Source organism: Alligator mississippiensis, chromosome 7 (assembly GCF_030867095.1).
Source record: "Alligator mississippiensis isolate rAllMis1 chromosome 7, rAllMis1, whole genome shotgun sequence".
In the NCBI taxonomy this organism is placed as follows: Eukaryota; Metazoa; Chordata; order Crocodylia; family Alligatoridae; genus Alligator; species Alligator mississippiensis.
Window position 1 is genome coordinate 187,678 of NC_081830.1, and position 26,858 is coordinate 214,535.

General features: G+C 66.7%; 4 protein-coding genes across 14 annotated transcripts; 1 reads left to right on the forward strand and 3 right to left on the reverse strand.

Moving 5' to 3' along the window:
* Positions 1-380: 380 nt before the first annotated feature.
* Positions 381-7,263, reverse strand: ATXN2L (ataxin 2 like). Of its 3 annotated transcripts, none has more exons than XM_059730363.1 (23): positions 6,624-7,263; positions 6,089-6,125; positions 5,807-5,863; positions 5,646-5,717; positions 5,419-5,569; positions 5,204-5,328; positions 5,037-5,128; positions 4,490-4,690; positions 4,238-4,413; positions 4,060-4,164; positions 3,807-3,980; positions 3,644-3,727; positions 3,492-3,559; positions 3,141-3,406; positions 2,987-3,053; positions 2,765-2,911; positions 2,610-2,682; positions 2,338-2,525; positions 1,785-1,914; positions 1,573-1,694; positions 1,278-1,493; positions 1,009-1,198; positions 381-921 (listed from the first exon to the last, which is right to left on the reverse strand). In XM_059730363.1, the coding sequence occupies exons 1-23, from the start codon at positions 6,863-6,865 to the stop codon at positions 872-874; spliced, it is 3,033 nt and encodes a 1,010-aa protein (XP_059586346.1). In that variant the 5' UTR covers positions 6,866-7,263; the 3' UTR covers positions 381-871. The 3 variants fall into 3 exon arrangements, with proteins under 3 accessions (XP_059586346.1, XP_059586345.1, XP_059586344.1); XM_059730362.1 differs by having other exon boundaries at positions 2,984-3,053; positions 3,492-3,556; positions 6,624-7,262; XM_059730361.1 differs by having other exon boundaries at positions 2,984-3,053; positions 6,624-7,262.
* A 367-nt stretch (positions 7,264-7,630) lies between these two features.
* On the reverse strand, positions 7,631-11,209 carry TUFM (Tu translation elongation factor, mitochondrial). The gene is made up of 11 exons (XM_014598250.3): positions 11,064-11,209; positions 10,799-10,845; positions 10,567-10,720; positions 10,290-10,456; positions 9,824-9,928; positions 9,218-9,382; positions 8,957-9,089; positions 8,776-8,880; positions 8,164-8,315; positions 7,959-8,078; positions 7,631-7,861 (listed from the first exon to the last, which is right to left on the reverse strand). The coding sequence occupies exons 1-11, from the start codon at positions 11,110-11,112 to the stop codon at positions 7,688-7,690; spliced, it is 1,371 nt and encodes a 456-aa protein (XP_014453736.1). The 5' UTR covers positions 11,113-11,209; the 3' UTR covers positions 7,631-7,687.
* Positions 11,210-11,731: 522 nt separating this feature from the next.
* On the reverse strand, positions 11,732-15,640 carry RABEP2 (rabaptin, RAB GTPase binding effector protein 2). Of its 4 annotated transcripts, none has more exons than XM_019499181.1 (14): positions 15,568-15,640; positions 15,205-15,435; positions 14,689-14,801; positions 14,481-14,600; positions 13,836-14,144; positions 13,651-13,746; positions 13,440-13,538; positions 13,213-13,344; positions 12,970-13,108; positions 12,868-12,879; positions 12,716-12,771; positions 12,391-12,489; positions 12,249-12,284; positions 11,732-12,136 (listed from the first exon to the last, which is right to left on the reverse strand). In XM_019499181.1, exons 1-14 carry the CDS (start codon positions 15,572-15,574, stop codon positions 12,023-12,025), a joined length of 1,563 nt encoding a protein of 520 aa, XP_019354726.1. In that variant the 5' UTR covers positions 15,575-15,640; the 3' UTR covers positions 11,732-12,022. The 4 variants fall into 4 exon arrangements, with proteins under 4 accessions (XP_019354726.1, XP_014453724.1, XP_059586353.1 ...); XM_014598238.2 differs by having other exon boundaries at positions 12,210-12,284; XM_059730370.1 differs by lacking the exon at positions 12,868-12,879 and having other exon boundaries at positions 12,210-12,284.
* On the forward strand, positions 15,573-26,047 carry CD19 (CD19 molecule). Of its 6 annotated transcripts, none has more exons than XM_059730366.1 (16): positions 15,573-15,879; positions 16,747-17,031; positions 17,164-17,427; positions 17,511-17,807; positions 17,973-18,080; positions 18,254-18,302; positions 18,454-18,536; positions 18,607-18,708; positions 18,949-19,002; positions 19,086-19,145; positions 19,284-19,343; positions 19,501-19,569; positions 19,787-19,873; positions 19,948-20,040; positions 20,270-20,323; positions 23,258-26,047. In XM_059730366.1, the coding sequence occupies exons 1-16, from the start codon at positions 15,573-15,575 to the stop codon at positions 23,434-23,436; spliced, it is 2,151 nt and encodes a 716-aa protein (XP_059586349.1). In that variant the 3' UTR covers positions 23,437-26,047. The 6 variants fall into 6 exon arrangements, with proteins under 6 accessions (XP_059586349.1, XP_059586350.1, XP_059586347.1 ...); XM_059730367.1 differs by lacking the exon at positions 23,258-26,047 and adding an exon at positions 20,395-20,847; XM_059730364.1 differs by having other exon boundaries at positions 19,787-20,040.
* The last annotated feature ends 811 nt before the right edge of the window (positions 26,048-26,858 follow it).

Below are 26,858 nucleotides of genomic sequence, written 5' to 3' on the forward strand. Positions count from 1 at the left end.
CTGAGCCGCGGGATAGAGCGGCTTCCGGCAGCCGCCGCGACCATAGAGAGGAGCCTCGCTGGTACCAGAGCGAAAGCGCTGCACCACCGAGAGGCAGGAATGCCTTGACAGAAGAGCGGCCGGGAACCAGAGCCGGGGGTGGGCCTACACGGGCCGGCCGCCGCGCGCATGCGCCATGGTGTGACCAGGACATTTCCGCCCCCCCAAGGAAAAGCCATGGTCGAGCGGCGGCTAGAAGGGCCGATCTCCGGAGCGGCGGCCGAGCCGGCCCCTGCAGGGCAGTCCTCCACAGCCCCTAGGACCTTGCACACGTGCACACACAAGCACACACACACACACACGCGCGCGCACACACACACAAAGCAGCGCGAAGCAGGAGCTGGAGTTAGTTTAAAATTTTAATTTTTTTCGGTTTTTTACATTTTTTTGTATTTTTTTTCCCTTTTTAATTTTTTTTTGTAACTAGGCCCAGGCGCATCGTTCCCGTGGCTGCAGCTCCTGGCCCGGCCTAGCCCGGCCCAGCCCAGCATGGGGAGCAGGGAGCTGGGGGGGGGGCAAAAAACCCAAAGAAACCCCAAAAAAACAAGAACAGCCCACAGGACCACCCCGCCCCCCACTCCCAACAGCAACGGCCCCCCAGCGGCACCCGCCGCAGCCTGACCCCCCTTATAAATTATAGGAAATAAAAGGCTGGCATGGGGGCAGCCGCAGGGGGGCAGTGACTGACATCCGCCAGCCCCACCTCTAAAAACGCCACTCCCCCCTCCCCCCCAAAGGTGCTTGGTGGTGCCCCCTGCTCCCCCAGTGCAATGGGCCGGGCTGGGCCGGGCTGCACTGGACACATCTCAGTTCACAGCCAGGACCGGAGGCGTCAGTTCCCAGGGGGATGGAATGGCAGCTGCTGGGACGGGTGGGACTGAACTGTGGGAAGAGAAGCGGGTATTAGTGGTGGGTATCAGAGGGAGGCCAGAAAGCCCCCTAGGCACCCTCGGGCAGAGCCCCACTCACCTTGATGGTGACCAATATAGGTGTAGGGGGTGGGGGTGGAGGCTGAGAGGGTGGGCACGCCACTCTGGGGCACGCCACCCTGCGGGGGCCCACCATGGGTCTGGGGTGGGTGCAGCAGCATCACCTGGGGCGGATGCGGCGCGCCGGGGTGTGGGGGGGGCGCAGCCGGCAGCCCCGTCTGCACATGGGCCTGCGGGGAGGAGGAGAGCGTGAGTGCGCAGTGGGTACAGGGTGGGGGGAAGGCGCAGCGCAATGTAGGCAGGCAGTACCTGGGTGACGTGGGCCATGTTGGGGTAGCTGTGCTGCAGCTGCTGGTGAGCGTGGATGGCATAGACGGCAGCAGGCTGCGGGAAGCTGGTCTGCGGGGACTGGGCACCAGGGCCTGGCGTGATGGAGGGCGGTGTGGCTGTCAGCGCCGCGGCCGTGTGGTACAGGTTGGGCTGCTGCTGCGCGCTGCCCAGGTGCGGCGCCTGCCCAGCCTGGTGCTAGGGGACAGGGACTGGCGTGAGCTGCGCTCTAGGAGGCAGACCCGCAGCACCCTCACCCGTGGCGGCCCCCTGGTACCTGCACAGGACTGGGAGCGGCATGCTGGGCCTGCGTCTGGCTGCCGGTGGGTGTGGTGGCAGGCTGCGGCTGGTGGGGGTGCAGCTGGGTGGCGTGGTGGGGGTAGGACTGGTGGACGGTGGCTGTAGGGCAGAGGGGTGAGGGGCTGAGCCAGGCCTGGCTGGGCCACACCTCTCCCCCCATACCCTCATGCTCTGGCAAGGCCTTCTCACCATAGAGCGGCTGGGGTGCAGGCTGCTCAGCTGGTGGGTACTGGGGGGCAGAGGATGAGACAATGGCCTGGGCGTGGCTGCCTGACGTCATCATGCGCGGGTTGCTCTGCAGCATGGGCGCGAACACAGGCTGCCGCCAGCACGGCACCACACAGGGGTCAGCAAAGCCTGGTCCCAGGCATGTACTCCTCCACCGCAGCCCCCATCACACAGCCACCAGGAACACCCAGCCCAACACCCCCACACACACTCACCCCTCCCAGCCCGACTCCCTCCAGCACACACAGCTCCCCACAGCCTGACCAGCCCCCCACAGGAGATGCAGCCCCTCAGGCACACCCAGCCCAACACTCCCACCCCTCGTAGCCTAACACAGCACCCCCCAAGCGCATACAGCCCCTCCCAATCCATCACCCCCAGGCACGCTGCCCCCAGCCTGACTGCCACGGGCACACCCACCCTTCCCAGCCCAACTCCCCTGTGCACACGCAGCCCCCTGGTCCCCCGGGTTACAGGCCAGTGCCCTGCACCCCAGGGGCCACGCCTGGCCCACCTGCGAGGGGTAGTGGGCCATGGGCTGCATCATGGTAGGCTGCCCGGCAAACTGCTGTGGATTGTAGGAGATGTAGGAAGAGTAGGGGGTGGCTGCCACGAGTGGGGGCCCCGCGGCCGCCGCTGCCTGCATGATGGGGGGCGCGGAGGCTGCCTGGTGTTGGTCCGAGCGCTGGGGGGGCAGCGAGCCTGGGGGGCGTAGCAAGGTGAGATGGGTCCAGCCAGGAGCCCTCCCCCAGGTCCACGATCTTGGTCTCCAGCCCCTCTACTCACCTTTGGCGCCCCGGTACTTGCCCTGCTGCCCGGGCACGGAGTTGGAAACAGGGTAGGGGTACATCTGTGGGGCCTGGGGGAGCAAGAGCGTTACGGCAGGGTGGGATACAAGGGAGAGGGGAGCCTACAGTGTCGCATGGCACAGCGCCCATTACCTGTACGGCGGGGCTCATGTGGATCTGCGGGATGTAGGAGATGTACTGGGGGCTGTACATGCCACTCTGCCCGGCCGCCAGCACCGGGATGGATGGCGTTGAGTGGGTGCGGGGCCCTGGCGACGTGGGCGTGCTCGTAGACTTGTTCTGTGGGGGCAGCAGGGTCAGCACCAGGCCCAGCTTCAGCCCCCCACCCCCATGGCCCTGGCACCCGCTCACCACGGACAGCAGCGTCTTGGAGGGATTGAACTCCTTTGCATTGGGGTTCAGCGTTGACTTCTTCACCTGTCTATGGGGAGAACACAAGGGTTAAAGTGGGGGCACGGCCCAGGGGGAACAGCTTCCCAACCCGACACAGCCCTGATGGGACACTCACTCCGACACAGGCCCGTCCTCCTTGTCCTCAGCCTCAGCCTTGCTGGGGGGGCTGGCAGGCTCCGGGCGCTCAGGCCCCTCCAGCAGCCCCTTCTCCTCCTTGCCACCCTCCGGCGCCAGCTCCGGAGCCCCACCAGGCTTCGGGGTCTCCTCCGGCCCCTCGCAGGGCTCAGCCACCTTCTCCTTGCCTTTGCCCTCAGGTGTTGGCTCCTTAGGCCGGGCAGCGAAGGGCTCCAGGCCAGCCTCAGGGGAGCTGCTGGGCTGGAGCTGTGGGGGACAGACAGAAGATCAGCCTGACCCTCGTGTGGACATACATCCCAACACCACCTCCCCTCCCTGCACTTCACCTCACCTTGAACTGGGCCCCAAACTTGCGCAGCTCCTCCAGCTGGCTTCGCTGCTGCTCTGTCTGAAGCCCTACTGGTGGGGTGGTGGGGGGCAGTGGGTGAGACCACAACCCAGTGGCACCCCTGCCCACTCCCCGCCTCCCAGGCAGCTGCAAACCTTTGCTTGCTGGCTTCGCCGGCTCCAGGGGCCCTGCCACCTCGGAGGCTCGGCCGGGGTCCTTTGGCACTGGTGCCTCTTTCGCTGCAGAGCAGAGAAACAGCTGTGAGCCCGTGGCCCCTGCCCTAGCCCCAATCCCCCACCCAGACCACAGATGCCTCACCCTCAGGGGCAGCAGGCAGCATAGGGGCACCCGCCTTGGGTGATGGTGGGCTAGGGGCGGCAGCAGTGCTGGGCTCCAGAGCAGCTGTCCTGGACTCAGAGGGGGACGCAGGGGCAGCCGCAGACTCTGGAGCTGGTGCTGCCTTGGGGGAGCGTGGGGGATACATGCGGCCCACTACAGGGAGACAGAAGCAGTGCTGAATGGCTAAGCCCACCACCAAGACAGAGATCCCTGACCCTGTCCCCCCTCCTACCTGCCGGGGGAGCTGCCGAGACCTCCACAGGGCGGCTGCCAGGAGACGACATGGCCTTGGCGCCGCGGATGGGACGCTGCGACTTGGGCGACATCCGCGAGGGACCTGGGGGACGGCGGAGATTAGAACCCGCTGCATACTGGGCAGCCGCTGCCTGCGCCCCTAGCCCGTGCCTCACCTCCGTTGATGCCACGCGGATCAGGCAGAGGACTGGCGCCGCCATCTGGGTGGTGGGCGCCGCCACGGGGGGGCAGGGCCCCCACACCCGGCCGCCCGCCACGGGAGCTGCTGCAGCGCACACCGCCACGGGAGCCCTCGCGCACGCGCTGTGGCAACGGGTTGTATTTGCCATCCCTACAGGACAGACACAGGTCAGTCGGGTGCCAGGGCAGGGGGAGAGCGGCCCCCACCCCCCCAGGGCCTGCCGCACCTGGTGGCCAGGCTGGGGCTGTCGCGGCCAGAGGCCTGGCGCTGCACGGAGCTGTGCTTCTCCTCCTCGCTCCGCCCATCATCGTTCTCCATGGCAATGCGCAGCCGGTACTGTGGACTTGACTCAATCTCCCGTGCCAGCTGCGCCGCCCGTGCCTCACGCTGCCGGAACTCCTCCGAGTTGTCCTTCTCCAGGGGCACGCTGCACCAGGAACAGCCACACTCAGACCCCACGCCTCCCAGCTGGCACCAAGGCCCAGGCCAGGTCCCTGGACAGGAGCCGGCTGCTGCAGGCAAGCGCCTCATGGGGAGGAGTGGCTGCAGGAGGACCGACCCCACCCCGGACTCCCATCTGCCCCAAACCTCAGGTCAAGGTCCTGTGCCTCCAGGGAGTTTCCCCTCCCGCCTATGAGACTGATTATCACAGAAACCAGAGCAAAAGGAAAAAAGGAGCCAAGTCCTGGTCCCTGCTTCCCAGCTAAGATGACAGATACCAGCTTGGTTCCCCCACACCACGCGCTGGGTCCAGCCCCCAGCTACAGGCTCACGTGTAGGAAGCTAAACTGCTGTCATAGGTAGTCTTCACACCATAGTTCTCCTCGTTGAACTTGAACATCTCGTTAGGGTCCCAGCCGTTGGACTATGACGGCAAAAACAGCACGTGAGACCTGGCCCCGGTGCCCCCGGCCCTGCCCCGCACAAGCCTCAGCCTCACCAGATCGGACTCGAGGTCGTAGTCATCACTGTGGCTGTCGCCGCCCTCCCAGCGCTGCAACACCTTCTCCTTGTGCTCCCCGTTCACCTTGGAGTTCATGGCAATGGCTGAATCTGTGAACTTGTCTGAGGGAAAGGGTGGGGAAAGATGCAGGATCAGGGAAAACCAATCCAGACCAAACCAGGCAAGGGAAGGGGATCAGGGCAGACCACTACCTTTTGTGGCATAGTTGAAGTCAATGTTGCGGAAGCGAACCAGCATGACGTCAGCCGGCTTGAATACCATGGTGTCTACGATGTCCTCACGCCGCGGCCCAGCCGTCTGCTCCGAAGTCTTGCGGTGCACAGCGTCTACAGCCAGCTCGAACTGCCAGGAGGGGAGACCCGTCACGGCCGGCCCCAGCCCCCGCTCCGGCCCCAGCCAGCCCCAGCCCAGCACCTACTTTGGAGCTGAGCGTCTTGAAAATGCCCTCAAAGGTGCTGCCATTCTTCACCTTCACATCGCAGGTGGAACCCTGGATGTGGAGCCAGGATTAGTGGGACCCCTCTGCCACCCCCTCCTTCCTGGCCCCCAGCCCCTGACACAGCCCAGGGCTCCACTCACCACGACAGCCGTCAGGAAGTGCAGCATGCGGGAGTTGTTGTAGACACCTTCAAACACCTGCCGCCAGGGAGACGCCGTCAGCCCCGAGCTGTCCCACCCAGGGCTGTGGCAGCGGGTCACCCCCACGGGAGGACCGCGCCAGGCAGGTCTGTGAGCCGAGAAGCCCTGACACGGGGCCTGGCCCTGCCTCTGTCCCCCAAGTGAGCAGAGGTCGGGGATCAAAGGGCACCACGCAGCCAGAGCCCTGTGGGGAGGCCGCCCCCCAGCCCGCCAGGTACTTACCGGGCACTGGGGAGGCCCCTTCCCAGTACTCTGACCCCTAAAACAGACCAAACGCAGCAAGGTGAGTCCAGCTGGGGGTCAGATCCCTGCAGACCCCCACCGCTACCCAGACTCCTGGGTCCCTGCCCCCTTTCCTTGACAGCCCAGTTGCCTGGGTCCCGTCCCTTGTTGCTGGACAGGACGGAGTGTGGAGCACGGGGCAAGAGCTGGATGCCCCAAGCCCCATGACATCACCCGGGCACCTGGGTCCCCCACCCCAGGGGTTGTCCCCCCCCAACCCGAGTCTCCCAATTTCCCACGTCATCAGAACACCAGGGTTCCCTAAGTCCCAGGCGGGGAAGGGGGGGGCGGTCTCCCCGACCCTGTAGCCACCTGCCGCTAGAGGGCGCCGACTGGCTGCCGCACCGACCAATCAGCGGCCTCTCCCGCGCTCGAACCCCCTCCAGAGACCCCGCAACGGCCCCGGCCTCACGTGACCCCCCCCGGCCGACGCATGCGCAGCCACCTCCCGCCCCGGCCCGCTGCGCGGGGTTACCTGGTGCCGCCGCCGCCGCTGCCCCCGGGCCCGCCCCCCCCGCCGGGCGCCGCAGCTGACGAGGCGGCGGCGGGGGGCGGCGCGGCAGCGGTGGGCGGGCGGGCGCCGCCGCTAGGACTGAGGCTACCGTTGGGGCTGGGCGCGGCCTTGCGTGCTGGGGCCGGAGCGGCGGGGGGCCCGGCGGCCGGGGGGGGCCCGGTGGCGGGCGCGGGGGGGGGTAGCGGCTGCGGCTGCTTCAACATGGCGGCGCCGGCAGCGAGGCCCGGAGCGGGGAGGGCGGGGCGAGCCGCGCCTGCGCAATGCCGGCCGGGGGGCGGGGCGAGCCGCGCCTGCGCACTGGGGCCCCGAAGGGGTGGGGAGCGGGCCGCGCCTGCGCAGTCCAGCGAAGGAGGGAGCGAATGCTCGAGCCGCGCGTGCGCGGTGGTGTCGGGCGAGGGGTCGAGGCACGCGGTTGATGCAACCGAATCAGCCCCGTCCTCTCCGCGGCTGCGTCACGCGCGCGAGTCCCGGCTCCGGCGGCAGCAGATGGCGGCGGCGTCGTCTCGTGCGCGGCGGCCCCTCCCCTCCCCCTCTCCGCCGGGCTCAGTGCGCAGGCGCGAACTCCTCTGCACAATGAGACGAAGGGAAGGCGTCGCCTCTGCCCCGCGCCTGCGCGGAAGAGGAAGCACGTGATCGGAAGGATCGCTAGAACGAGTTGCTGCCTCCTCAGCGGCCTGCGCATGCGCCGCCCCGCCACGTCCCTGTGCTGGCTGTGCGCATGCGCGAGAATGAACAGTATGCTGTGACGCATGCGCATTTTAGACCAGGGGAACTCACCGCAGTAGAGGGAATGTGAAGTTGACGGAGCGGTGCGCATGCGCCGCGAGCAGCCGTCCCATTCCCTCAGTGGTTGTAGTAGGGTGAGGTTGCGCCTGCGCAAAGTAGGCAGCAAGGGTACTCCCCGCTGCGAGCTCTGCCAGGGCACTAGTCGCGTGTGCCCCCCCCACAGACAGCACCCACAGTCTATGCAGAGTCCAACATGTTTATTCACAATACAACCCCACCCCCCACAAGTGTCCAGGCTCTCACGCGGCAGCAGCCTCACGCTCCTCCGCGGTGATCTCCAGGGTGCGAGTGACAATGCCAGTGCCAATAGTGCGGCTCCCATCACGCAGGGTAAAGCGCTGCCCTATCTCGAGCACCACGGGCTGCCGCAGCGTCACTATCAGAGTCGTGTCCTCCCCAGGCATCACCAGCTCCTGTGGATGACAGTGCAGGGTCAGGGCGGGCAGGGCAGGGCAGGGCAGGGCAGGGCAGGGCAGGGCAGGCACGCAGCTGAGGCAAAGGGGATCATACCTTCCCAGGGGGCAGAGAGATGCGGCCAACCATGTCCCAGGTGAGTGAGAACAAGATGGGCTTGTAGCCGGCGACGAAGGGCTTGCTTCGCCCCCCTTCCTCCTTACTAAGCACATAGACCTGGGGTGGGGAAAGGGTCACAAGTCACAGCCAGCCCACAACCTCCCACCCAATCCAGCCCCACACCACTGCCCCAGCCCCTGACCTGTGCCTCGATTTTCTGGTGGGGCTGGATGGAGCCCGGCTTGCACATGACCATGCCCCGGCGCACTTCCTCGCGCCGCAGCCCCCGCACCAGCGCTCCCATGTTGTCGCCGGCCTCCGCCCGCTCCAGGCTCTGGTGGAACATCTCGATCCCTAGGGGAAGGAAGGGAGCTCAGGGCAGCGGTGGAGGGGGCCAAGTACACTGGAGGCAGGGGCAGGTCCACGAAAAAGAAAAGACCAAGAGGGTAGGGGGCCTCTAGAAAGTGGCCAGGGTGGTTCTAAGTAGGAAGAAAGGGGAGTGGGGGGGTAATCTCCAGCACAGGCAAAGGAAGAGACCATTCTGGAAGGGGGAAAACTCAAACACAGAGAATGGATCAGACCACTGCTGAGGGGAGGCTAAGGCACCCCAGCTCAGGAAGAGGATCAGACCATCTCTAGCAGGATTGGGGAGGATCCGAGTCCCAGGGAGTGGGGGAAACCATTCCTGAGAAGAAAGATTCCCAGCCACAGAACGGAAAGCATGGGGTGGGGGGTGGACCCCATGCCCCAGAAAGGAGTCCATCTGGCAGAGGTAGTTCCCTGGCCCAGAGCAGAACGCATTGGAGGGACCCACCTGTGACAACAGAGCGCAGTTTCTTGCTGTGCCCCACGAACTCACACTCGTCCCCCTTCTTGATAATGCCACGCTCCAGCGTCCCTGTCACCACTGTGCCCCGGCCTGCGGCAGATGGGGGTAAGGGATGAGATCAGGCCCAGCTGATGGACCCTGCCCCCCCCCCAGGGGAGGGTGCTACCTGGGATGGAGCAGGTGGAATCAATGGGCAGCAAGAAGGGCTTGTCCAGCTCCCGTGGTGGCAGCGGGATGTAGGTGTCCACGGCCTCCAGCAGCTTCAGCACTGACTCCAGGCCTATCTTGGGCTCCCGGTTCTACGGCAATGGGAGGGGACAACACTTGAACAACAGCAGCTGGACCAAACCGCCAGAGTAAGGAAGGGGACAAAACAGGCTAACCTGCCACTGGGGGGAGGGGGGGGGCCCGGCCATGGGACACCTACCTCGAGGGCGCAGAGGGCTGAGCCAAATATGACAGGCGTATTGTCACTGTCATAGCCAAAGTCAGAAAGCAGCTCACGGATCTCCAGCTCCACCAAGTCCAGCATCTCATTGTCGGACACCATGTCTGCCTTGTTGACATACACCACCACATACTGCACCCCGATCTAGGACCGGGGCATACAAGCCAGTCAGGTACAGGGAGCAGCAGGGAACCCCTCCCTCCAACCCCTGCCAGGATGCCTGGGTTTTCTGCAAGGGGAGTGGGGCAAGTACAGGGGGGGCTGTGAGCCCCGACACCTGGATGCAATCCCAGCTCTGGGCAGCGAAGGAAGAGCCTGAGATTAGAGCATGACAGAGATGGGGAGCCTGCGTACCTAGCTTCTCTCTTGGTTCTGGGAGCCCAGACCCCAGGGTTCCTTGGGTGGGGAGCAAGGCCTACTGGGATAAAACTGAGGACACCGGGGCTCTCTCCTGGTTCTGGCTGCTCAGACCTCTCCAAAGTAGAAACCCGTTGGCTCCTGCAATGACCCCCGCCTGCAGTCCTGCTGCCAGGGAGCCCCCACCTCAGAGACAAATTGCCCCCCACACCCAATCCATACACCCACCTGCTTGGCCAGCAGCAGGTGCTCCCGTGTCTGCGGCATCTGCCCTTCCGTCGCTGCCACCACCAGGATGCAACCATCGAGGGGCGCCGTGCCCGTGATCATGTTCTGAGGGGTGGGGGCAGCCGTCAGGACAGGGCAGGGAAAAGTGGGGTGCACGCGTATCCCGAACACCAGGGATCTCTCCGTGTGTTGCACCCGAGCCCAAGAGCCAGGTCTAAGGGCAGGAGAAGGAGTGCATCCTGGACACAGGAGTTCCCTTTATGTGTTGGTATATGGACGTACGTGCGAGTGTCCCCCAGACCCGTGTTCCCTACTGGAAAGGGCAGGAGCCAGGATGCCTGCGTTCTCCCCACACGCTGAGCCAGGGGTACCAGCTCGGAGGTCTTGACCCTTGAACCCCGCAGGATTCTGGGATGCCCCCCCCCATGCACTGGAGTCTTAAAGGGGCGGCAGTATGGGCAAGCACCTTGATGTAATCGGCGTGGCCAGGGCAATCAGTGTGGCTGTAGTGCCGGTTGGCAGTGGCATACTCCACATGCGAAGCACAGATAGTGATGCCACGTTCCTTCTCCTCCGGCGCGTTGTCGATCTCCTCATACTTCCGGAACTTGGCGTTGCCGGTCTCCGACAGGACTAGGGGGGCAGAGGCAGGGGTCAGCTGCTGCCTGGACGCCAGGGTCTGCCCCGCTCCCCGAGGGCTGGGGGAATGGGTTCTCCAGGGAGGTCGTTAAAAGGGGGCTCACTCTTGGTGATGGCAGCCGTCAGCGTGGTCTTCCCGTGGTCGACGTGTCCGATGGTACCTATATTGACGTGAGGTTTGTCCCGCACGTATGTCTTCTTGGCCTCAACAGAGAAGCCGCGACGGCAGACAGCGGTGGAGCTGGGGGCCAAGGCCACCTGGGCACAGGGGGAGAAGTCAGCATCCGCACCTAGGCCAGCCCCCAGGCCGGGACCCCCCACCAGGCCCCTCCTTACCACGCGCAGGACGCCCAGCACCGAGCGGGACAGGCAGCTCCGCAGGCCTGCGGGAGACGGGAAAGGGGGGTCGGGTCGGGTCGGCGCGGGGCAGGGCGGGGCTCCTCCGCTGCAGAGGCCCAGGCTCCGACTGCGCCCGGCCGCCTGGGTGCCCCCGCTCTGTCCCGGGGGCGGCGTGGCCCGGACCCCACCCCCCGCGCGCCCCGTGACCTTCACCCCCACGTGCAACTCGCGATCCCACGCCCGCCCCCCACGAAGCACCGACCGGCGGCGCCATTGTACGCCCCCCGCAGCAGCATCACATGCGCCGCCATCTTGCGACCGGGCGGGAAGTAGCGCGAGACCCGCGAAGGAAGTGCGGGGACGCGCGGTAGAAACAACGATCACCAAGCCGCTTCCGGTCCTTGGCCGCCTCGGCCCGGAAATGCGGCGGAAGGCGCTCTAGCTGCAGTCTCTCTGGTTCGGCGCACGCTCCGCCCGCCAGGCTCTATGGTCATGCAGCCTCATGGCCGCTCTATCCCACACCCTGGGAGACACTAGTCACCAGGGGGAGCCGCTCTGTCACCCTACAGCGACTCTATGGCGCTGCGGAAGACGCTCTGCCCACCGACAGCCGCTCTCTGGTGGCCAGGGACCGGGGAGGCAGCGCCACACCCCCCACGAGCGGAACTCGATCGTCTGTGCCCACTCTATCCCTCCCAGCCCGCCTCCATGACCCAGGAGGCCCCAACCCGCCCAGGCCCGGGCTCCCCCTCCCACCCCGGCAGGTTTCCAGCGGCCTGGAGGACCGCGGGCAGCAGGGGCTGCAGTAGGGCAGCACCCCTGGGGAGGCTTGTGAACCCTCGCTGGTGCTCCGGACCCATGGACGTGCCCAGGTGCACCAACTGCTGCAGACAGTGGTGGGACGCAGACAGACAGACATTGGCTGGGAGGTGGGCGGTGACACAGTGATCTTTAATCCCCTGGCGGGGTGTTAGCACGGTGGACGGGGCTCCCACCCGGCCCAGGTCGGTGCCAGGCGGAGCCATCGCGGGCGTTAGTAACAGTCGGGTCAGGAGCAGGCATCGGGAGCCTGGGCCCGGGCCCGGCCCCTGCCGTACGTGGCTGGTGTGCAGCCAGGGCGTTCCTGAGAGGCAGAGCGCGGTGGAGGGCTGGCAGGCGGGGGGGGACTGGGCGGTCTCCGCTTGGCCCCACACAAGAGAACAGTCCAGGGCCCCTGGCACCTCAGGGCTGGTCCCGGGCCGGAGGCGCCACAGCAGCGACGTCCAGGTGGGCCCCGTCGGCGACACGCCGCGCCTCGGCCAGCGACGGGGCCTGGCGGATCTGCTCCAGCCGCACCTGGGGGCAGCACAGGGCAGTGAGATGCAGCCGGGTGCCCCTGCGCAGCCTCAGGCCCCCCCACACAACCCACCTGCAGGGCCTGGGAGAGGCGCACGAAATCCCGCTGCACCTGCTCACTGGTGTCCAGCGCCGCCACCAGCACCGTCTGCATGGCGTCAGGGGGAACACAGACATGCCCTGTCAGTCCCCCGGGGCAAGCCATGGCAGGGCCCCAGGGCTCAGTCAGGGCGTTGGTGCCCGCCTTCACTCACCTTCTCCTGCTCCCAGGTCTGGCCCTGCTGCTGCCGCTGCACCAGCTCCCCCCGCAGCTGCTCAGCTTCAGTCTCCAGCCCCTGCACCCGCTCCTGCGCCTGGGGGGAGACCCACACAGTCCCCATGTACCGCCCCCCACGCCTGTCCCAGACCTCTCCACCAGTGCCCCTGTGCCTGACAGCCCAAAGCCTCCACAGCCCCAGCACCCTCACATCTCCCGTCCCCACCCCACAGTGCTGTCCCATCTCCCAGCACCCACCCCACCAGGCCCCCCAACCCTTCCAGCCCCAGCCAGCTGCCCCCAAGCCTCCCACCCCTGCTTACCTGCGCCAGGGCCTGCTGCAGCCGCTCCATCTCTGACCGGACGCTGCACAGTGACGCTGGGGGAAGGAAATACAGAGGGCAGGGGTGAGCTGTAGGTGCCGGCCCACAACCTCATACGGCTGCATCCCTTGACCCCACGCAGCCCCGCTTACCCTCCATGAGCTCTGCCAGCCCGGCGGGGAAAGAAGAGAGAAGTTACTGCAGCTGGCGGAAGGGACGGGGGTAGAGCAGACCTGTCCCTGGCCCCCGCTTACGGCTGTCATCGCATCGGCTGTCAAGCTGGGCCTGCAGCTGGCCCCGAGCTGCCACCTCCTGCTCCAGCTGCTCCCGCAGCCCCACAATCTCAATGCGCAGCCGCTCAGCCTGGTGCTCCTCTGCCCGTCGCAACAGTTCCTGGGGGTTGAGACTCAATCAGCCCCAAACCCAACCCCTGCACACCAGGGCCTGCGGTTTCTGAGGTGGGGGCACCCACCCATATCCTGTCCTGCAGTAGGTACCTGGGAGGAGCTGAGCTCAGGGTGCCCATCACCAGGGGCCAGGTGGGGCCGCGTGTCCCGGAGCCCCTCATTCTCTTCGCTCAGACGCTGAACCTCATGGCTGAGGCGCTTGTGGGCCAACGCCAGCTCAGCCTGCGGTGGGAGAGAAGAGGGTGAGCAGCAGGGTGAACACCCCTTCCCCCTCATCCTGGATGAACCCCACCCCGAGCTGACCCGACCCCACGCACCAGCTGCTCCTGAGTCCGGTGCTGGGTCTGGCTCACAGTCACCTGCAGGTTCTGCAACAGCTGCTCTGACCTCTGGACCTGATGCAGCAACACCTGAACCTGGGGGGGGGAAAAAGGGAAGTCTAGGACACCCCCAAATGCCCCACAGGTGCTGGGGGAGGGGCTGCAGATTGGGAGAGGGCACCGCCAGGGGGTTGGGGAGGGGGCTCGCCTGCTTGCTGCAGTCTTCGCTGCTGCGCCTCAGTGCCTCCTCCAGCCCCAGCTTCTCCTGCATGGCAGCCTCCAGCTGCTCCTGCTGCCGCCTCACCTGGATGGGGCAAAGGGCAGGGATCAGAGGTCACAGCTCAAGGGGACCCCCCTAGATTTCACCCCCACCCCCCTCACTACCATACTCACCTCAAGCTGCAGCTGCCCCCACTCAGCGGCAGGCACCAACTGGAAGCCAGGGGGTGGCAGGTAGATGCTCTCAGGGACCAGAGTGGCTGTGGAGACCAGCGAGGCCGTGTCGTCCTGCTCCCCTGGGCCAGGGCCCTGGCTGGGGTCTGGGCTGGGCCGGCGAGGCCGGGGGGAGCCACCGATGGAGAGGCTGTCACCCCCCCGGGCAAAGGCCAGGACCCCGCCCTCCCCTTCCTCTTCTTCCTCCTCCTCGGGCCCCAGCCTCCCAGGCTCAGACAGCAGGGACTCGGACGAGCCACCCAGGGAGCTCTGTGGGGACAGAGACTGTCAGGGAGGGGGAGGGGCATCGCCAAGGGGTGACGCGAGGGGCTGTGGATCAGGACTGAGGGGCGTTGCCAGGGGCCACGGGCAGGCTGCAGGTTGGGAGAACAGGACACTGCTGAGGGGCAATGAAGGTAGACTGCAGGCCAGGAGTGGAGGGCACCAGGGAGCGATGGGGGCTTGGGGGAGGCTGCAGATCAGAAGTGAGGAGCGCTGGAAGGGGCGATGGAGGAGGCTTAGGGGTCGGGAAGAAGGCACACTGTCTTGGGGGGTGTGGGGCAGCAGTGAGGGGCACTGCCCCCTGGGTCCTTCCCCCCAGCTGACCTGCCCCCCGCGCAAGTCCCGGATAAGGGCCTCGGCCCGGCCCAGCTTGGCCTTGAGCTGAGCAATCTCCTCCTCCATGGGCAGCACGATGCCACGCAACCGGGATGCGTCCTCCTGCGCCTGTCAGGGGGGCAGCAAGGGGCTGGTTAATGCCTGGATCCCCTTCCCCTGCCAAGACCCCGACATCCCCGCCGGCCCACGGCCACACCTTCTCCATCTGCTGCTCCAGGGAGTCGAGGGGAGGGGCGGAGGGCTGGATCCCCCCTCCCCGCTGCTCCTGCCGGAGGGCGGCCAGGCGCAACTCGTAGCTGCTGATGGACTCTGGTGGGGGACAGGCAGCAGCTCTGTGAGGGGGATGGAGATCTCCCGCCACGGAGGCACCCACGCGGCCCACCCAGGCACCGGGGAACGCCTGCGCGGCGAGCCCAGGCGTTCAGGACGCCCGCAGGTACATGCGCCACAAAGCCCAGGCTCTGGAGCATCCACATGGCGAACCCAAGTGTCCGGGGGACACGCAGACGCAGAGGGCCACACCACGAACCCAGATGTCCAGGGACGCCAACGCAGGCACCCGAGATGCCCCACGCCGCAAACCTAGGCATGTGGGCCCCCGCGCAGGCAGCCCTGGCATCCAGGAGCCCGGCAGAGGCCCGTGCCAGGAGCCCAGAGCCTGGCAGTGCCCGGGACCCTGGCAGAGGGCACCCTGCTGCCGGGGCGTTCTCACCGGTGAGGATGGCCTGCAGGGACGCCACCTCGTCCTGGCAGCGGCGCTGCACGGCAGCCACGGCCTCCTGCTTGGTGGCCTCGCTCACGGCGGCCACGGCCCGCACTGTTGCCAGCTCCGCCTGCAGCGCCCGGATCGTGGCCTGGGGGTCCCCGCCCCCGGCCGCCTCCAGCTCCAGCTCCAGCGGGGGGCCAGGGAGGGCCCCGGGCGGCTCCTCTGCCTGGCACGGCCCTGGGGGGGGCACACAGGAATGGGGAGCACGGACGGGTCACACAGCGCCCCTATACAGCCAAGCCCCGCCCCTGCCCCCTAGAGCCTGGCCCCGCCCGAGACCCCCCTCCCAGGGACGTCGCACCCCCGCACCCTCCATGCCGCCGCACGCGCCGGGGGCTCCCGGGCGCTTCCGGGTTCGACACCAGCTGGGAAGGGACGGAAATGCCCGAGCGGAAGCGGAAACGCCCGAAGGTGAGCCGGAAAGAACCGAGCTTGGCCGGAAAAGCCCGAACGGAGCCAAGCGTCCGAAAATGTGCGAGAGCGCCCAAACATCTCCGGAAAGGCCCGAGCCGGGCCGAAGGGCGCTCGCCCTTGTCCATCTGGTCCCCTGGCCACTACTCCTAGCGACACCCCTCGCAGCAGCTGTGTCCTGGGCGGCCTCACCCCTAGCAACAAGCACTGGTAAAATAGGTCCCTAACAGCTGCTCCTGGGCACTGTTCCCCTGGAAACAAGCCCCCAGTGCAACCACCCCAAGGCAGCCAGTTCCCATGGCAACAACCCCCCTAGCAACCACCCTGGGAATCCAGTACCCTGGCAACATCGTGCCCTAGCAACCAGCCCCCACCCCAGCCCCAGGCCCAGACACCGGCATGCGCCCAGGGCTCCCAGCCGTGCAGGCCGCGCCACCTGGGAGCCGTGGGCAGGAAGCCGCCCCCGCGCAGCTGCCAGGCTGTTTACTGCCTGCCTGGCCCGGCACCCCTGGGGACTGGCCCGGAAATGGGGCCGGCGGGGCAAGGGCCAAGCTGGGCCCTGGGGGCCGCGCATCCACCTCAGCACACCTATCCCAGCGGGGGGAAGTGTAGCCACCCCGTGACCCCCGCCAGCTGCGTCCCAGCCCCAGGGACCTGCTGCTGAGAACGTCACGCTCCAGAGCGCCCCGCTCGCGCCTGGGCATCGCTGCGTCCCGCCCTGCGCCCCACCCGGGCAGAGGGACGCCATGGCGCCCGCCGTGCGCTGCCTCCCGCTGCTGCTCCTGCCCCTGTTCCTGGCACCGGGGGGCTGGGGGAGCCCCAGGGCCCACGGCACGGCCCCCCAGGAGGCAGCCACGCGGGTGAACGTCACAGGTGGGAGCTGGGAGGGGATGGGGCAGGGGGCAAGGGTCACAGGTCGGGGCCAGGCAGGCGACGGAGCCAGGGCAGGGGTCGTGGAGGTGGGGGACAGGCTGTGGCCAGGCCAGGGAGCAGGGGGGCAGGGCAGGGGCCAGTGGGCAGGCTGTGCAGCTAGCAGCCAGGGCCACAACTGAGGCCGTTCCCTCTCCCGCCCCACAGAGTCGGGCACGGCCGTGCTGCCCTGCCAGGGCCCCGGGGACCGGGACACAGAGGCCCTGCAGCCGCCCTCCCTGCGCTGGCAGGGCCCAGGGGGCCGCGAGCTGCTGCAGCTCAATGTGACGAGGGGCCAGGGGCTGCAGGATGTGCGGCTCGGGGCCTGGGGGGCCCTGTGGCTGCCCAACGTCTCTGCCGCAGACGCCGGCATCTACCGCTGCCAGCAGGGCTCGAACCCAGGCAGGAACCAGCCGGGCGCAGGCCTCCTGCTGCTCAACGTCGCAGAGAGCAGTGAGCCGTGGGGGCGAGGAGGGGGAGATGGGGCAGGGGCTGGGGAGGGCCGCGTGGAGGGGTCCATGCTGAGTGCAGGGGAAGGTGGGGTCAGTGCTGTGGGGCTCCCCCTGACCCCGTGCCCTCCCCCAGAGGAGCTGTTTATGGCCGGGGCGCTGGGTGCCCAGGTCCGGCTGCCCTGCCAGGCCAACCTGAGCAGAGAGCACCCGCAATCCCACAAGCTCAGACATCTGTGGTACCGGGGCCGGGTCTGGGGCCGGGACAAGTCGTTGATGCTGCCGTCCAACCTGTACCGTTTGGAGGGCACGGACCTGCTGATCAAGGACCTGAAGGCGGAGCAGGCCGGCTGGTACAGCTGCTGGAGCAGCGCCTGGCTGGTGCACCTCACTGTGGGGGGTGAGACGGGGCGGGCACCAGGGTCCCCGGGAGGGCGGTGGGGCGGGGGCCGGATGCCTGGCTTCTCACGTGCCCCCTTGCAGACGCCCAGAACCTGACGGTGCCGGCGGGGGCCCCCACCCACCTGCCCTGCCTGGACCCCGCGGCCCTGCCCAGCGGCTGGACCCATGCCCATCTGTCCTGGTGGCGGGAGATGCTGAACAGGTCCCTAGTCATGGAGATGGCAGCCCGGCGGGACCCGCGCTACGGGCTGCGGCTGGACAGGGGCGTGGGGGCCGGCCTGGTCCTGCCCAAGGCAGAGCCAGGCGACGCCGGGACCTACAAGTGCTCCAGGGGTGGCTGGAGCACGCAGGTGGAGCTGGCCGTGCTGCGCCTCCCAGGTGGGTGCCGGGGGCGGGAGGAGCCGGGGCTGGTACTGGGGTAAGAGCCCAGGCGTCCGGGCTCCCAGCCCCACTCCGCTCCCCGACACGCTCAGCGCGCAGGGCTGGGGTACAGGCAGGCCTGGGGGGGCGGGCGCTGACCCCGTCCCCTCTGCCCATCTGCAGCCTGGTGGCGGCGCCTGGGCCGCCAGCACTGGGTCATAGGGGGCACAGGGCTGGCCTACCTCGTCCTCGGCCTGGTTGTCCTGCTCGTCTCCTGCCGGGTCCGGAGAGGTGAGCGGGCTGCGATGGGCAAGGCCGGGGGGTTGTGGGGGCAGGGTGGGGTGGGGTGGGGAGCTGAAGGGGGTGGGGGCTCCGGTGTTAGGAGCTGGGGCCTGGGGGCGGGTTGTGGGGGGCAGGAGGGCTGTGCCCTGGCCCCGTCTCACCCCCTGCGCACCCGTTCCCAGCCCTGCGCAGCCGACGGCAAGGCAGACGTCTCGGGGACCGGGCCAAGAGGTGACCTGCTGGGGGGCAGGATGGGGGGAGGGCTGGGGGCAAGGACAGAGGGCCTGGGAGCAGGTGGGCCTGGGGGCTCTGGGGCAAGGACAGGGCCCTTGGGGGGGGCGGGGGGCCGTCCAGCTTCTCATCTCCCCCCTTGTATCCCCAGGAGGTTTTTCAAGGTGGCCGGGAACGGGGCGCCTGCCCCCTCCCACTACGGGAACATCCTGCCCCCCCCGGGAGCTGCCAAGGGTGAGTGACGCCCCCTGTCCCCGGCCCCCACCCCAGAGCCCCTCCCGACCGGCGGTCTGTGTCCCCCCAGGACAGGCGGAGGCAGCCCCCTACGAGAACATGGCGCCATCAGCGGGGGGCCGAGGGGAGCCACGGACCTTGGAGGGCCCCGTGAGCCCCGCGGAGGTGGACGGTGAGTGAGTCTCCCTGATCCGCGGGCTGGGCGGCATCAGCTTGGGATCAGTGCCCGCGGGGGCTGCGGCGTGGCATGGACGGGGAGGCTGGCGTGGGCCCAGTTCTGAGGCGCGGCAGCCGTACACGATGACTGGCGGGAGGTGGTGGCGTGGCCGGCTCGGGTACAGCACTGGGTTTCCCTGGACCGGGCTATGGGGACCCCCAAAACTGACTGCACGTCACCCCATCCCCCACGCAGAGGAGGAAGAGGAGGAGGGCTACGAGCACCCTGACAGCGACGACGGCTCTGCCGGTAACACACCCTCCAGCCCAGCACCCTCCCCCCCAGCCCCAGGTTCTGGGGTGATCCCCCAGACAACCCCTTTTCCCTCACAGACAGCGCCTGCTACGAGAACAGCACGGAGGAGGCCAAGGCCAATGAGAGCTGGAGCACTGGTAATGGGGGGTGGGGGAGGTCCCGGGACTGATACTCAGTGACTGGGGGGCCTGGGAAGTGAGTGGGAGGTCCCTGTGCGGGGGTGAGCATGGGGGGGTTACCCCTGCCCCTCACTCATCTGCACCCTGACCCCGCAGCTGCATCCCAGTACGCGAACACCCGCAAGGGACGCGCTGCCCCAGACCCCGACTCAGAAGGTAACAGGGGGCTCGGGGGTGGGGAGATCCTAGCAGGGGCCCAGGGGAGACAGACCCCCAAGACCCCACGCTGGTGCCCACCAGCCCCTGCCACGAGCCCAGCCCAGTGCCCCGTGGCAGCAGCCCCCGCTGCGTGGCTGACGCTCACCCCCCACAGACGTGTACGAGAACCCCCAGGAGACGGACGCCGCCCCGCTGAGCCCCGGCGCTGCCCGGCTGGTGACAGGTGACACTGGCAGGGCCGGGGGCCTTGGGATCATCCCCCAGCTGGGGGCCCTGGGGGCGGAGAGGCCTGGGTTCACTATGTGGGGCATCTCGGACACCTGGGTTCACCCGGTGCAGGGTGGGGCAGAGGGGCTACCTGCTTCAGGTCCCCCTGAAGAGAGGGAGGGAGGGGCTGGGGCTGTTTTGGGGCCCCCTCACCCCAGCCCCGTGCCACCCAGACCTGCGGATGCTGCTGCTGGGGGTCGCCGAGGAGCAGGCCCCGGATCGGGACCACCGGCAGGACGGGCGCAGCGACGGCTCAGCAGGTGAGGGGGGCAGGGCAGTTTGGAGAGGCGCCGGGAGGCTCCCCAAATCCTCTGACTGTCCCTGTGACCCGCAGGCTCCCAGCCCTACGAAGACATGGCTGGGGGGGTGCTGTACGCGGCTCCCGCCCGGCACCCCCGCCTGCTCCTCGACCGTGCTTGTGAAGAAGGCAAGTGTGGGAAGGGTGAACCAGAGCCCCCTGCCCCCAGCACAAGCCTGGGTCAGCCCAGCACCGTGGCCCCCTGCCCCCAGCCAGCCTCACCCCCCCACTTCCAGTACCACAGCCCCCTGCCCCTAGCCCTGCCTGAGGGACCCGGGGAGACCCCTGGGATGGGGGGAGCCGGGAGTTGGGGTCTGGCCCCATGCCCCCCAGCGTTGACCTTGGGTCCTTCCCACAGATGCCGACTCCTACGAAAATATGGAGGGGGGCCCAGAGCCCACACGTGGAGATGGTGAGTGCCAGGGTTGGGGGGCCTGGAGTCAAGGGTCAGCGGTCAGGGGATGACCCCCCCCCTCGTTGCAGCTGCTGGAGTCAACCCCACGCCCTGGCTGGGACCCCAGGGCCTGGCCTGGGACTAGGCCGTGGGGGCCATGTCACATGGACAACACAGCTGGGCACCCCCCAGCCTAGGGCCGGAGCCGCAGAGGGGCCTGGTGCTGCGAGGGACCCCCAGGGCCTTTCCCCCCGGGTTGTGGCCAGAGCCCCCAGGCAGCGCAGGACAGACGAGTCCCACCGACCCGGACCCGACTCTGTAGCCAGGGAACTGCCCCAGGCGCCGTGGTCCAGCCCCCAACACCGCCGCCCCAGCTGGGCCCAGGACCCACCATCAAAGCACTTGCACTCCAGCCCCCACCCCCTCCACGGCCCCCGCGCACAACTGCCCTGACCGGGGCCGCAACATGGATCCCTCCTCAGCCCCGCTGACACCACCCCCGTGTCCTCCCCCTGCTCCAAGTAAAGTCTTGTTTTGGGTCAGAGGTATCAGCGTCATTGGGACAGGGAACCCGAAACGGGGAGGGGATTTGAGAGCCCGGATGCCTGGGTTGTCTGGGAGGGGAGTGGGAATCTGGCAAGTTAGAACGGGGGGAGCCGGGAGCCCAGATGCCAGGGTCTGTCCCCTGCACGCCCTCGGAAGCAGAGGTGGAGGTTGGGGCTGAGATGCCCCATCTCTCCCTACTGAGTCTGGGGAGGGGCCAGGCCAGCTGGGACTGGGGCTCTCCTATTGGGGGGGCGGGAGGGGTGGGGGCAGCCCCCCAACAGTCGCTAGGAGCCCCCTGAAACCGGTGCTAGGAACCCTGCCCGCACAGAGAGCGCGAGGGGACCCGCGGAGCTGGCAGCGGGATGCCCAAGCCGGTACCTGTGACAGGGTAGCCTCCCTTGAGGTGGGGGGAGTATGGCATGGCCTTGGGGCCGGGGGCTGTCCTCTTCCTGGGGCAGCAGCTAAGCCCGAGCCACCCCTGCCACGGCAGAGCCCCCCGAGGACACTGGTTGCCCCGCTGGGCCGGCAGCTCCGCTCCCCGTTGTGGCCCCGGCAGGGGGGCGCAGGGGCCTCTGCCCTGTGGGCAGTGCTGCAGCGACTGGGCTCAGCGGGGCGGCTGGGAGGCAATCCCAGGGACCAGACACAGCCAGGGGCGACGTAGATGCCCAGACAGACCCCTCCCCGGGGCCTGGGCTGCGTGGGGACCTCCCTGGCAGCCAGGGACCCTCCCACGCTGCCGGAGGTATGTATATGCATCTGCTAGCATAGACTTCCATTGCACCTTTTCTTTTCCAAACCACCTTAATAAACCCACACACCCATTACGATAACCGCACCCGCTCCCTGTGCTGCCTAGCGCACCCACCCTCTGCCCTTCCCTAACCCAAACACAGTCTCTCAGTCCCAGCCCCAATTTGGGGGGGTCCCTTCTCAGTTCGTTAACAGAGGTCAAGAGAAGCCATTTGAAGAGACAAGCCATGTATAGCAGAGGCGCTGACTGGCCCAGGGAGCCAGATGCTGCTGCTGCTACTGGGGGCAGCACTGGTGGGTGCCCCTTGCCCCGAGGGGGCATCTAGGGTGGGGCCATGGAGGGGAAGCACCTCAACCAGTGAGGGCTCGTCCGGCCTCGGCAGGTGCAGTCTGCGGCCCTGCTCCACGGGGTGGGAGCTGGGCAGGGACCCGAGAGGCGGGGACCACCAGGGCTCCAGGGGCTCCCAGCCCGCAGGCTCCAGCCCAGCTGGATGGGGTGGGCTGGGCAGCGTATGAGCCGGGAGTGGGCAGTCATCCTCACCCATGACCACCTGCTGGGGGGTGGCCCCGCCATGGGGCCGTGGCCGCTGCATCCCCCCACCCTCTGCCATGGCCTGGTGCTGCTGGAGCTGTCAGCACCATCCCCAGCCCTGGGAGCAGAAAGACCCACTGGCTAAGTCCGGGGCCCTCCCTGCCCAGGTCAGGCCAGGATCAGGGCCTTTCCCTGCTGCTCAGCTGACTGCCCCCAACCTCCTCCATGCGGGCTCCCAGCTGCAGGTGTTCGTGGAGCCCTCGTCCCGCGTCCGGCTGGGCTCCAGGGCCCTGCTGCTGTGCCGCTTTGCTGTCGGGGGGCCTGTGGCCCTGGGCTCCCTGCAGGTGGCATGGTACTCCCAGGAGAAGTGCGTGGTGCAGTACGACCAGGGGACACGCGAGGCCCAGCCCCATGCCAGCCTGCCCAAGGATGAGCAGCTCTGCCAGGGGAACGGCTCCCTTTCACTCTCCAGCGTGAGGGTGGCGGACGAGGGGTCGTACCGGTGCAAGGTGGGTCATGAGGCGGAGGAACAGCTGGGGAAGCCGACCACTCTCCGTGTGCTTGGGGAGGACCACGAGCAGCCCCATCGCGCCCTGGCAAGGGACTAAGCGGGCAGGTGCCTGTGGCGCTAGTGCTAGAGACAGGTGTGGAGCGTACAGAGAAGAGCCACCTCCCGCCCAGGAGCACACACATAGACCACGCAGCCACCACCGGCACCACCACGATCTCTTCTCTCTCCCAGCCCTTCCCCCAGATCTTGCTGGGGTTCATCCTCTCTGATCCCTGCCGGAGGGCCCAGGGCTCCCCACAGCCACCTGCCCACCCACCGGGCCTACAGACAGCTGGAGGACCAGCACGTAGGGCAAGGGCAGGGCCCAGAGCTCCTGCGGCCACTGGCATCTCTGCCGGCAGGGAGAGCAGCGTGCGAGGAGGGCAGGTGTTAGAGCTGGGGCTGCCAGGGCAAGGAGGGCCCCAGGGCAGGATGCCCCGGCTCCTACATGCCAGTCCCCACTGCCATGTACTTGGCCCTGGGGCACAAACTGCAGGGCTGTGACCCCTCTGCCCCAACAGGACTGGGGAGGCTCCAGCAAGACTCAGCCCCTCCGCTCTCCCTTCGCTTCCAGCTGCCCCGAGAGTCTCTGTCCGCACCCGATCGGCCGAGCTACAAACAGAGACGGCCTTTCCGTGCCACGTGTGGGGGTTGTACCCAGAGGACATCACTGCCACGTGGCTGAGACGGAGAGCCTCAGACGGTCTCGAGGCACAGCGCACTACCGAGATGGGACTTTCGGCCTCACCGTGACCTATGCCTTCGCCCCGAACTGGTGGAACATGGGCAGCAAGTTCTCCTGCCGCGTGGAGCACGAGGCCCTAGCACAGCCGCTGCAGGAGGAGTTCTCCCTCTCTGTGACTTGTATGTCAGCACAATTCGGGGAGGGGGCAACAGACATCTACATCCCCTTGGGGACTCTGCGTGTCCTGCCCTGCCCATGCCCTGCTGGTGTCCCAGAGTTTCATAGTTGGTTGGTTGGAAGGGACCTGAGCAGATCATCAAGTCCGACCCCCTGCCCTGGCAGGAAACAGCACTGGGGTCAAACGACCCTGGCCAGGTGTTCATCCAGCCTCCTCTTAAAGACCCCCAGGGTAGGAGCCAGCACCACTGCTCTTGGAAGTTGGTTCCAGCTCCTAGCCGCCCTGACAGTGAAGTCACGCCTCCTGATGTCTAGTCTGAATCTGCCCTCTGCCAGCTTGTCACCGTTATTTCTTGTCACTCCTGGTAATGCTCGGGGGAACAGGGACTCCCCCAATGCCTGCTGGTCCCCCTGACTAGTTTGTAAAGGGCCACTAGATCCCCCCTCAGCCTTCTCTTGTGGAGGCTGAACAGGTTCAGGTCCCGTTGCCTCTTCTCGTAGGGCCTGCCCTGCTGCCCCCGGATCATGCAGGTGGCCTCCTCTGCACCCTCTCCATGCTGGCCACATCCCTCCTGACGTGCGGCGCCCAGACCTGGACGCAGGACTCCAGCTGCGGCCTGACCAGTGCCGCTTGTGGGGGGAGGATCACCTCCTTGGACCTGCTATGGATGCATGACAAGGTGTGGTTGGCCTTCCTGACCGCGTCCCCACACTGTCGGCCCATGTTCATCTTGGCATCAATAATGACTCTCAAATCCTTTTCTGCCTCTGCACTGACGAGAAGGGAGTTCCCCAGCCTGTAGGTCTGCTGCTGGGTCTTCCCCTGCAAGTGCAGCACCTTGCACGTGTCAGTGTTGAACCCATCCTGTTCTCACCCGCCCACCCCTGTAACCTGTCTAGGTCTGATTGGAGCCTATTCCTCCCTTCTAGCGCGCCCACTTCCCCCCACATCTTAGTGTCATCTGCAGATTTGAACAGGGTGCTTTTTACCCCCTCGTCCAAGTCGCTGTTGAAGATGTTGTACAGCGCGGGCCCGAGGACCGAGCCCTGGGGGACCCCACTGCCCACATCCCTCCAGGTCGAAAATGACCCATCTACCACCATCCACGAAAATGATCCTTCCACCCCCATGGACAGAGCACCCCCACCGAGGGGCTGGGAGAGCCAGGGGCCCTGGCCAACGGTGACTCGACCGGATAGCGAGGGGAAGAGGTGACACAGCAGGGAAAGATGAAGGGTAAACGGGGCAGGGGCTGGAAGAGAGAAGCCAGCAGAGAGCAAGGGCAGCTACAACCTGCTGGGGGTGGGGGGGCGCAGCACCCAGCCCAGATGTGTCTCCTGCATAATCCCACGCTAACTGCACGCCTCACCCTGCCCCCAGCCAGGGAACTGCACTACTGAGTCTCAGATGTGCAAGGGCTGGCAGAGGTGTGTCAGGGCAGGAGGTGATCCTAAGCTGCTCCATGGAGGGGACCTTCCCCAAGGACACGGCTGTGATGCGGGAGTGGATACAGGGCAAGGACACAACAGCGATCAAGAACAGCAGGGCTGGAGAGGGACCCCAGCGCTAGAGAACAGCACGGCTCCAGTCCCAGGGGGTCCCGATGTCACTTCTGACCTTCAACCCCACGGCGCGGGGCGACGAGGCGCGGGTCCGGTGCTGCTTCTGTCACAAGGCCCAGGGGATCCAAGAGGAGCGTGAGCCTGAGCCCATCTGGGTGCAGGCGAAGCCCAGCGCCTAGCACCGTGAGCGCCAGGCAAGGGGCCTGGGCTGAGGTGCAGAAGTGCTGTAAGCAGGAGGCCCCGAGCCTGTTTCTGGGGAACCGCGGTGTGAACCTTTGCAGATGTGACAGCGATCTTGTCAGCAAGTGAAGGAAGCCATCACGCGCAAGGAAACAAGCACGAGGCCTGAACGGAGATGAGGGAAGACCATACAATAAAACATCCATATAGGCTGTATCGTAGCTTTATCTTCAAGCAGTGATAGCAGTCGTGATTTATGTAACCACCTGTATTAGATGTTACTTCGCTAGCATAGATACATTTTTGTGAAAATGCTTAGCTGATTTCTAAAAAAACCCCAGTCTATCAGACAGGAACGGGAAGTCAGGTAGCGGAAACAGGACCAGCGATCCACAATGGAGAGGAAAGGAGACAAGAAACCCTCCCTCGCTCCCTGGGATAGAAATCCCACCTAAGCGACACTTTCCCAGTCCACCGCACATCTGGGTCAGTCCGGTGCCAAACGTTTCAGTGAAACAAAGAAATGGAGATAAATGCAACCAGGGATCAGTTACTGGAACATGCGGGGAGGGAAATTCGGAGGACTCAGCAACTTGAAGAAGACCTGGTGCCAGTCTGTGGGTGTCTCCTGCCCGCTCTCAAGCCCCCGCAGCCAGGACAGGGGCGAACCCGCGTGTGCTGTCGGGCAGGCGGGCTGATTTTGGGATAAATATTTGTTCTCATGTTTTCAGCGGCAAGCAAATGAAAGGTCAGGCTGCAGACCCGTTTCTGCCTCTTTGATCAGTACCTGCCCACAAGGTGAGCCGAGATCTGGGTAACACCTTCCGCCCAGGGTTTAGACACCATCACTGCCTGGCCCTTTGCTCGGGACAGCTGGTAAGTAGCTCGCCCTCACCAGGCCGGGGTACTGCCATGCCCTGCTTGCAGCTGGCCCCACCACAGCCTGCGGGTCCCAGGCAGGTCACCCCAAGAACACTCCCCTCCAAATGGGGCAGAAACCTGGGGCAGGTACCCGTAGTGCGAGACCCAGCAGGAGGAGGAACGGGGCAGACCCTGCGGCCCCGAAGGGAAGAGCTGCCTGACTGGGTCACCCTGTCCGTCCAGCTGAGTGCCCAACACTGGTGGTCACCGTGCGGCGCGGGCTGCAGCCCCCAGAGCGGGGCTCCAAAAGGACGGCAATGCTGGGAACCCATCCAGCCCCGCGCAGCTCACTGCAGGCTGCGAGAATGAAGACCTCGCCAGGATCAGTGCTCGCTCTACAGTACTTTTGTCACCAGCCCGTACCCAGCGCGCGGGAGCCCTAGCCCTGAGCCCCAGGCCCATGGCCGGCATGGCCTGAAGGCACCAGGTTTCAGCAGACAGCCACGCTCAGCCCCTTACATCACCCAGCTGCTCCCACAGAGCAGGGCTGGACCGGACTACCCCACACGTACACAGCACCGACGCCACCGAGCTCCAAACCAGACGCCAGAGCCACCAACCCCCCAGGGGCACTGGGCACTGCCATCCCCCAAAGACCCCTCCTGCGCCCCCAACAGCTGCCCCCCCAGAGCCATCAGTGGTCCCAGCC